Here is an 8,476-nt window from a genome sequence, read left to right as displayed (position 1 = left end):
TACTACCTTCCGTGGCTCAGACTTTAATGCAGTGCTGTTAGCAGATGACTCCTGGCCATGAGCACAGAGGTCTAATCTGTAACAACATTTAAACACACTCCTGTGAATATGGGTCAACTTTTTATTTCTGTATTTGAAACAATCTGGCGAGTTAGCTTCTTAAAAAATTGTAAGTCAAAAGTAAATAAGTATTAGTGAATCAACAGTGATTAATTTGACAATTAGATGGCTATTTTTGCTAAGCTAACTGGCTCATATTGAACAGATGACAAGAGATTCATTCTTCTCATCCCTTCTCAACTCTTGGCAATGAAATAAATTGTGTTTTTCACAAAAATGACAACACATTAATATTAACTATTATAGTTTATAGAGTACATGTAATAGTGAAGTCAAACTTCTGCCATGTTACACGTGAATGAAAGAGGAAGAACGAATCTTAATGTAAACATTGGGTTTTTAATTCCCTGAATAGATTGAGCTCATTTTTAGAGATTCATCATTTATCGAATGGCCGTCAGACGGAGATGGAGTCCTGCATAAGATCTTAAATATCATCATAGTAATGTGTTGGAGAACATCTGATTGAAGTTTTCTGATTGAGGCTGTGAAGCCTTGTTAAAGGACACAATCAAATTACACAAGTCATTTAATTAAAATATAATTTATTTCAGACATAATTTAGTCATTAATAAAATAGCAAATGTCAAATAAAAACAAAAACCTGCAAGTTCTCTGGGACAGAGGTTCTCTGGTGCAAACAATGATTTAACGAGTACATACCCGTAAGCATAATTTTTCAGACATTCATATTGACATTTCCATCCATGATCCTCTGATTCAAGGACAGACGAGCTGTCAAAAGAGGAAGGCCCCTCCATGCCTCCGGGGACTTGGTCCTACGTCGTCAACTGCTCCCTCCTCGACGGTCGCTCCAAACGTTTCAGTGTGTCCAATGTTCCCGGTCGTGTCCAGCGATCCGTGGCGACAGTTCCTACAGCCCTTTGATGGTTGAGATTGTGAAGAAAAAAACGGGGAGGGGAGGAGTCGTCGTCGTCGTCAGACAGATCCACTGGTCCTGATGAACAGGGGCAGGGCGACAGAAAGTTAAATACAAAACTTAAATACCCAACTCGTCTTAAAATCCAGTTGTTTGCATCTCTCCAACGTGTTCTCATCTCTGAAACAACGGTTTCAGACAGCGTGACAAAGTGTAATTATTTTATGCTAAAGGTTTCCTTCAGCGTCCGTATAAAACGCCACCGTTTACTACGTCGCAGCAACAAAAAGGACATTTGAGAGTCTCTCAAATAACTACGTTTTGTCACTTTTTCTGAAAGCGTCAGTATTGGACGACCTGAGATGAGAACGGGCTCATCTCACCTGCTGCAGATTAAATATCTTTTGCAGAAAAATGGAAATGTTATTCTTTATCCAACTAGACTCAACATGGGTTCCATGGTTATTTGAATACTGTCTGAATGGGATGACCCCTGGGCTTTGGAAACCCATTATTTAGACATCTATGAAAAATAGTCAACTTCCTTCCTGAAAAATACCTTTGCTGATATTTGCATTCATTTTGAAACGAAACTGAAATAATTACATAAAATATAACAACCTGCAGAAATTATTTTTTCAAGTCGTACCAGCTGTGTTGCCAAGGCAACTGAGAGCCCTCAGGTGACCTGTCCTGTCCCGGCTCCTCCCCTCACCGCCGGGCTCTGTTTCCCGCTGCAGTCTGTTCCCTGTGTGGGTTACTCCATCATCATGTTGGCCAAAGGGCTGGCTGGAAGCAGCATGATCCTGAACCGATCAGGGGACATGAAAAGAAGAATTTGTGATTAAACAACAGTAGCATAGTTGTAGCTTTTGAGCTCGTACGGTTGTTATTTAAACTAAAGCTGAAACACAACGTGTCAGAAACCTGTGAGGTGTGTGTGGTGTGTAAAGCAGGTACCTGGGGGCGCTGTGACTGTTTGGCCAGCCTCCTCCGCTCCCTGGCTGACAGCAGAGGGGTCTTCTCATGCTCTGGGGTACGCGGCGCTGGAAAGGCATCGCCTAGGGGGTCTTAACACACCACACACAAGCAAAATTAGCCCAAGGCATGTCAACTACACAAACCTAGAGGACAGAATGTCCTCTAACAGCTCCAAGACCTTTTGGTTTAATTATCTGCACAATTTATGATGCAAGGTGGAAAATGTTGCACATCTTGAGTCTAATGACGACAGTATTACATATCTGTATCATGGTGTTCTTACCGATGAAAGCACTCTCTGACTCCAGCAGAGAACCTCTTGCTGACCCCCCCATCACACTCCTCTGCAACATAAACACACTTTTTTTTTTTTAAAACTCCACTCCAATAGTTAGAGGTTAGTTGTTACAGTAAATACAAACATGGGGCCTGTACTACAAAGCAAGTTCTTAATCTTGCACCAAATTAATGCATTTAACTTTAAAATGTACACAATTTTCTTCCAGGGGGGCATGCCCCTGGATCCCCTGAGAGGGTCCGAGGCCCACCCACCATAGTCTCTTAAAACGCTCATTAACTACTAAGTCAACCCAATCCAGCCATGTGTGCGTTCACCTGAAAGGGCCGGTGTTTGCAGCATATGACAATATGGACAAATCGCAAACATGGACAAATCTACTGGCAGCAGAGCGGCATAATTTACAAGCAAGGAGCAAACTATGATATTGGAGAAATACGAAGAAGGCAAACACAATCCAGGCTAAAAGCAACACAGCTGCAGTTGCCACATGCAGGAAGGACAGCTGGCAAAAAAAACAGCAGATTGTGTGAATGTGTAAATTAATAGGCTTATAATCTCACTGCCCCATCCTTAGGGCATGAGTAGAACTGACTATAATCACATGTGTGTTCCATTAAATTAATGTGTTGCTTAGATGAATTCTTACAGCGTGTATGTTGCAGCAGCTGTGTGTCAGCGTTTCGACATTTAAACTCACTTTCAAGAAGTTCGTCACTTCAAACATCAGATTAATTTCACACACAAACATTGTTCTTAATTAATTTTATAAGCCACAAAACTAAATAATCCATTCATGCCATAGAAAGTGCTAAATAGTGATCAAAAACTGTATCTCAACATTTACTGAAAACTCACCCACATTACCTGCACCCAAATAACAAAAGGCGGGGTGCTACATGACCAGTCTCTGTAACAAAAATAGTTATAGCTACCCAAAGTTATAATAAAAAAAATTTAATAACTTAAATACCAAAATATATGCTCATAATACTTAGCCACACATAAAATGAAAACTTTTTTTTAAAGGCTGTGACAGGCTGTGTGAAACAGACTTGGGAGCAAATAAAAATAAAACACTTATTTTATTAAAACGTATTTCAAAGCATTAAGTAGGCTAACTGTCAACAAGTACAAGGCTTTTGTGCCACTCTCTTTAGAATATCGCTACACAAAAGCATTGCCGCATCACCCACAGCAAAAACTAAAAGTAGACAAAAGTCTGCGATGACGCCATCCCACGACAATTGATTGGTCGGTAGGCTTTTAGAGCGCTGATCTCTCATCTCAAACACTGCTCCGGAGAAGGTTAGCCGTTCAGCATAAGTTACCATGGCGATGTACCCTGGTAAGGGGTGAACCACCGTCATGGTACTGAGAACCCAGGGTTAACCCTGAAGTTACCTCGCTAACCTCAAATCCTGCTTCGCAGTACGGGCCCCAGGAAGAGAATGATTGTAGCTGAAGCACAGGCGCTTTTTTTCACCCCCAACTCACCAGATAATCACTTTGCTGTGGTGGGGCCAGGTCAAAATAATCTGCAACATAAGGAGGACATTTCTTTCTTTCTTTTTTTTTTCTTTTTTTACCCTGAAATACTTTTAAATATCAAAAGCCATAGACCCCATTTACAACTGGCATCACATGTGATCTGCTCAAAAATTCATTTTAAAACATTTTAAAAAGGTAATTTAACCCTTGTCTGTTCGGTTATATAATGCTGTAATATTTTCCCCGCTGTGTGTTCATGTACAAAAAGATACAACTGCGTTTAGTCACATGACTCCGCCCAGTCCAGTCCTGCTCAGCTTCCAGGCCGGAGTCAGAAGCATAGGGAGATGTTTGCTAGTGCTAATTGCCTTCCCTTTTCAACAGTTGGGTTAGGGTTAAAAAACAAATACAAAGCTAGCACTGCAAAAGCTACAGGTAGTAGCAATAACTAGCAAGTCTTTCCTTGCATACAGGTAATTAAAAATGAACGATGCCTTCCCATGGCATTGTTTCTCTGGACTTGGGACTCTCCACCGTTTGTTGTGTCAGCCCCGCCAAACATATTTTAGCATATCGAGATCCAATCAAAATGCGGGCAGAATCAAGACAACAAGAATGTGTTAATACCGTGTGCAAATACAAAAGCTTGTGGATTTAATTTTATTATCCAGACACAGATCTTGTCAACATCAGGTATAAATGGGGCCACATAGAAGACATCAATCATATATAACTTAGTATAATATCAGTGAATGAAAATAAACTGTTCTAGCACAGATACATCTCTAATTTACAACTTCTGCAAAGAGATTAATAGGTCTTCCAAAAAAATAAAAATTAAAAAAAACATGCATTGAGCACTAACCGTCTTGGACTGTAGACCTCTGGCTGCTGAACTGGTCATATGGATCCATGTAGTCCCGCCTCCTCCTGCTGGTCACACCCACTTCCTCCAGCTTAGGGACCTCACTGAAGCCCAGCCTGGACTCACAATCTGACTCACAAATACAAAGCAGTCACAGCTAATAGTGTTGGCGTGCAGTACAACAGAAGGCTGGAAGACCTGTGTATTACCTGTGTATTACCTGTGTATTACCTGTGTATTACCTGTGTATTACCTGTGTATTTGAGCTGAAGGGAGTCGTGGAGTCGCAGCAGGTTCCTGGAGTTCGGCCTTCGGACCGGAGCCTGGAGCCGCAGCCTGGCCATATCAAACACGTCCACAACGGGACGCTCCCGATGTCTGGACGAGTAAACACAAGAACACACACACACGATTACAAACAAAAATAATGTATAACTTCAATTAATAGCTCTGGCTTTTATTTGCTTTGATCACCAAGATTACCATAGAAAGGATAAAAGCCGATGGTTACCGTAGTTATTTCAACTTTTAAATTATTTTGATGATTGGACCGTTATGGACTAAAAGAATATAAATAGAGGAATGGACACATATCTGGTCTGACATTCTGACTTAATGTCCACTTCAAAAGGTGTCGCCAGTCGCCAAGAGCTGCTATCTCCAAAGAGGTCCTCTTAAAGTCCAGACCAGGCTTCTAATTGAGACCTGCATTTATTTGTGAAAACGTGTAGTCACACCAGGCCAGTAAAAGGGACAGGTGTCTAATTGGGACTAGGCTTTTAATTTAAGTTTTACAGTATTTATCTAAAGATATCAGTCACTCATATGGCAGAATCCTTACAAATCAACAAATCATGGCATTATATAAAAAGGCAAATTAGCCACAATGTGCAACTGATTAGTTTTGAACATTTTACTGTCATATTACTGCTAAGCATACTTTTGTCAGGAGAACCCTGTCAGCAGCAGCCTGAGTAGCAAAGGCCCACAGACAGGTGAACTGCAGTCTCTCAGGAGCTGATTAAAAAATAAATTTAAAATAAAAGGTGGCGTTTTTAATTGCAGTGGTTGTCATCGACAGACTGACAGAGAGGACAGAGTTACAGAATCTCAGGTCAGAATGTTTAACTATCAATTTTAGTCTTATTTATTTTAATAATCTGGGTTGCTCGTATATACAAAGCATATTGTCTGTGACAAAAAAAATTGTCTCTCCCAAAGTTAAAACCAAACCTACACCCTAGCTTTTAGCTAATTAAACTTTGTATCCGTTACTTTACTTTAATATATTACAACCATTTATCCATCACTTTAAGCAGTCGTCACTTCTCTGCTCGCTTGCTGACTAGTTTACGTACACTTTCAACATGTGGTGTTCAGGTGTTCCTGCTGACTCAATGAGGATAACATTCCTTATCCAAATTGTAATTCCTCATTTTTCAAATTAGTGAGCTACTCCACTATCTTTCCACATAACACAACTGCAGAACTCCTGAGGTATAAGTACCTAAAAAATTACATAAAATACCTGTGTAATGCTCAACATATTTTTTATATATATATATATATATATATATATATATATCCTATTTGTAGTTGAATGTTAAGTGTCAGCACTAAAGTTAAGGAACCTACGCATGTATAAATCTGTGCTCCAAATGCTGCACTTTGTGATAAATATACCAGCTGCCTCGGGGCTGACCTGTCACTCAGAGGAGAGTCTGATTTGTCCCAGTCGCCCTGCTGCAGACGACCCTCCAGCCGTTTCTGTTCACTGCGAAGCTGTCGACGCAACACTGACAGCTCATTGAACACGTTGCGCTGGTCACCTGAAAACACACACACACACACACACACACTTTGACACTGTGTTTTCACCACAAATACCAATTCTCAGTAATTCTCAAACTTCTAATACTAGATAATCACATATATGAAAGACAACCTGAACCAAACACTAGACACTGCAGATTCAGCAAACAACTGGGGAGTCAATTTTAACTTGCCAGTGAAATTATATTTTTAACTGCGTAGATTTTACTGTACCTGCAGCTCGCAGCTGATTCCTGCAAGCAGGGACAGGAGGGGACTGGAGACCAGACAAAGAGCGCTCCTGAAAGACAGGAAGTGAAAATGGTATGGAAACAGAGATACCCAGAAGGGGAGAGAACACATTAACAAACCTTTATTTATCCAGGGAAAAGATTTTGTCGTGTGTGTGTGTGTGTGTGTGTGTGTGTGTGTGTGTGTGTGTGTGTGTGTGTGTGTGTGTGTGTGTGTGTGTGTGTGTGTCTCACAGAGAGGGGGACCATGGAATGCTGGCTGTCAACAGTGGGGGGCCTGGGGGTGTACTGGTGTAGCCCACGTCTGTTCTGCAGAGTGGGGATTGGAGGCGAGGGCTCCCTGCGGACCTGACACCACACAAATGTAAACGTTTCAAAGACTATGGATAAATTCAGTTTAACTTGACGTCTGTATTTTGGTGTAATTCAAGACTGCCAAAAAGGGAATATTAAGAGTAGATACAGATGGTAACAAGGAAAATGTTGCCAGACAGTCTGCATGTTTTGACTACATTATAGCGAGTTATAAATTTTTTTTTTTTTAATGTTTTTCTACTGCTTAAAATAAATGCTAAATAGGGGGACCGCCAGTTACTACAAAATGTGATTTCACCCAATTAGCACATATTCAACAATAAAGGGGGAACAAAAAGTTAGGTACTGTTTGTTAATGAATAAAAACCTTTGTCTTAGATCAGGTGACTACACCTGCCAAATTATCCTAAGAAAAACAATCAACTCTCGTTCTGCTCAAGCGGAGCAGCTCTGCTGCCACCGGCTGATCCTGCATCCTAAACAGAGAATGTCCTCTTTGGGTGATCAATAAAGCAGAAGAAATATTACTATTTACTTAAGGGCCCTTACACGCCACGGTTCTGTTGTTGATCGACTGCTTACTATTGTCTGTACTTTCTGCAGTATATTCAGCCCTGTTGGCGCAATTGGACCTTAACGGCAGCTGTATTCAGCTAATACCGCAGGTTGGATGGAGGAGGCAGTAAGTAAGAGAGCTCCTTGGCTGGTCTGCTTAACAAATCAGTGATTTCACCCATTTAAGCCGTTTCCCCCCCCTTTTCTTCTTCCACAAGCTGACAATGCCAGTGAAAAGCAGAGCAAAGCAAAACGTTACAGTGCCAGCTGCAGCAGCATTCTAATGAGACAGCATGAACAGATTCACACAAGCATGAAAATGGCAGGCTGCTTTATTTTATTTCTTACCAGTGTTTTCAAACTTTTAACACAGACAACTGACCAGCCATAAGGCAGGGAGAACACCTCCCTGCCCATCCATGCGTGTACATGGAAAGCCCATAGCAGAGAAAGCCCATAGCAGAGAAAGCAGCAGCACAGACCACCGAGTTCGACTTTGTTGCCTCCCTACACAGTGCTCCATTTCTTAGCAGGTACATGCTCACTAAGCTTACATAGCTAGTAAGATTACTGTATGATCATTTTAAACTGTATAGTAAAATATCTAACAATTACATATTTATTTTTATTTACTGCATAGACTGCAGTGTGATGGTGTTTGTTGAAAGGTGGTTGTCAAGCCGTCAGTGAACTAACCTCCTCCACCCGAGCCTGTCTCTCCCTCTCATACTGCCTCCTCAGTAGTGCGTTCTCTTTCTCTTCCGCTTCCTTCTTCTTCCTCTCCGCTTCCATCCTTTTCTGTTCAGCCAGCTGAATCAGCTCTTCATTCTTGGCCTTTTGCTGAGAGACAGAGAGAAAAGAGAGCAAGGCAACGATACGGTACGGGGGGGGGGGGGGGGGGGGGGGAA

The 8,476-nt window shown here is 41.3% G+C and overlaps 1 protein-coding gene across 2 annotated transcripts in view; it reads right to left on the bottom strand.

The window, feature by feature from the left end:
* Positions 1–648: 648 nt before the first annotated feature.
* Positions 649–8,476, bottom strand: part of LOC123957233 (centrosome and spindle pole associated protein 1-like) — a 20,146-nt gene continuing 12,318 nt past the window's right edge. For both annotated transcript variants that reach the window (XM_046029888.1, XM_046029889.1), the window contains 10 exons: positions 6,933–7,046; positions 6,682–6,748; positions 6,338–6,464; positions 4,889–5,013; positions 4,636–4,764; positions 3,777–3,817; positions 2,265–2,325; positions 1,961–2,070; positions 1,650–1,806; positions 649–1,078 (listed from right to left, as the gene is read on the bottom strand). In XM_046029888.1, the coding sequence (XP_045885844.1) occupies positions 900–1,078; positions 1,650–1,806; positions 1,961–2,070; positions 2,265–2,325; positions 3,777–3,817; positions 4,636–4,764; positions 4,889–5,013; positions 6,338–6,464; positions 6,682–6,748; positions 6,933–7,046 (1,110 nt within the window). In that variant the 3' untranslated portion in view covers positions 649–899. The remainder of the gene's footprint in view (positions 1,079–1,649; positions 1,807–1,960; positions 2,071–2,264; positions 2,326–3,776; positions 3,818–4,635; positions 4,765–4,888; positions 5,014–6,337; positions 6,465–6,681; positions 6,749–6,932; positions 7,047–8,476) is intronic.

The sequence above is a fragment of the Micropterus dolomieu genome, linkage group LG19, assembly GCF_021292245.1.
Source record: "Micropterus dolomieu isolate WLL.071019.BEF.003 ecotype Adirondacks linkage group LG19, ASM2129224v1, whole genome shotgun sequence".
NCBI lineage: Eukaryota > Metazoa > Chordata > Actinopteri > Centrarchiformes > Centrarchidae > Micropterus > Micropterus dolomieu.
Note: the sequence above shows the minus strand (reverse complement) of the source record. Positions and strands in the feature narration are given on the sequence as shown.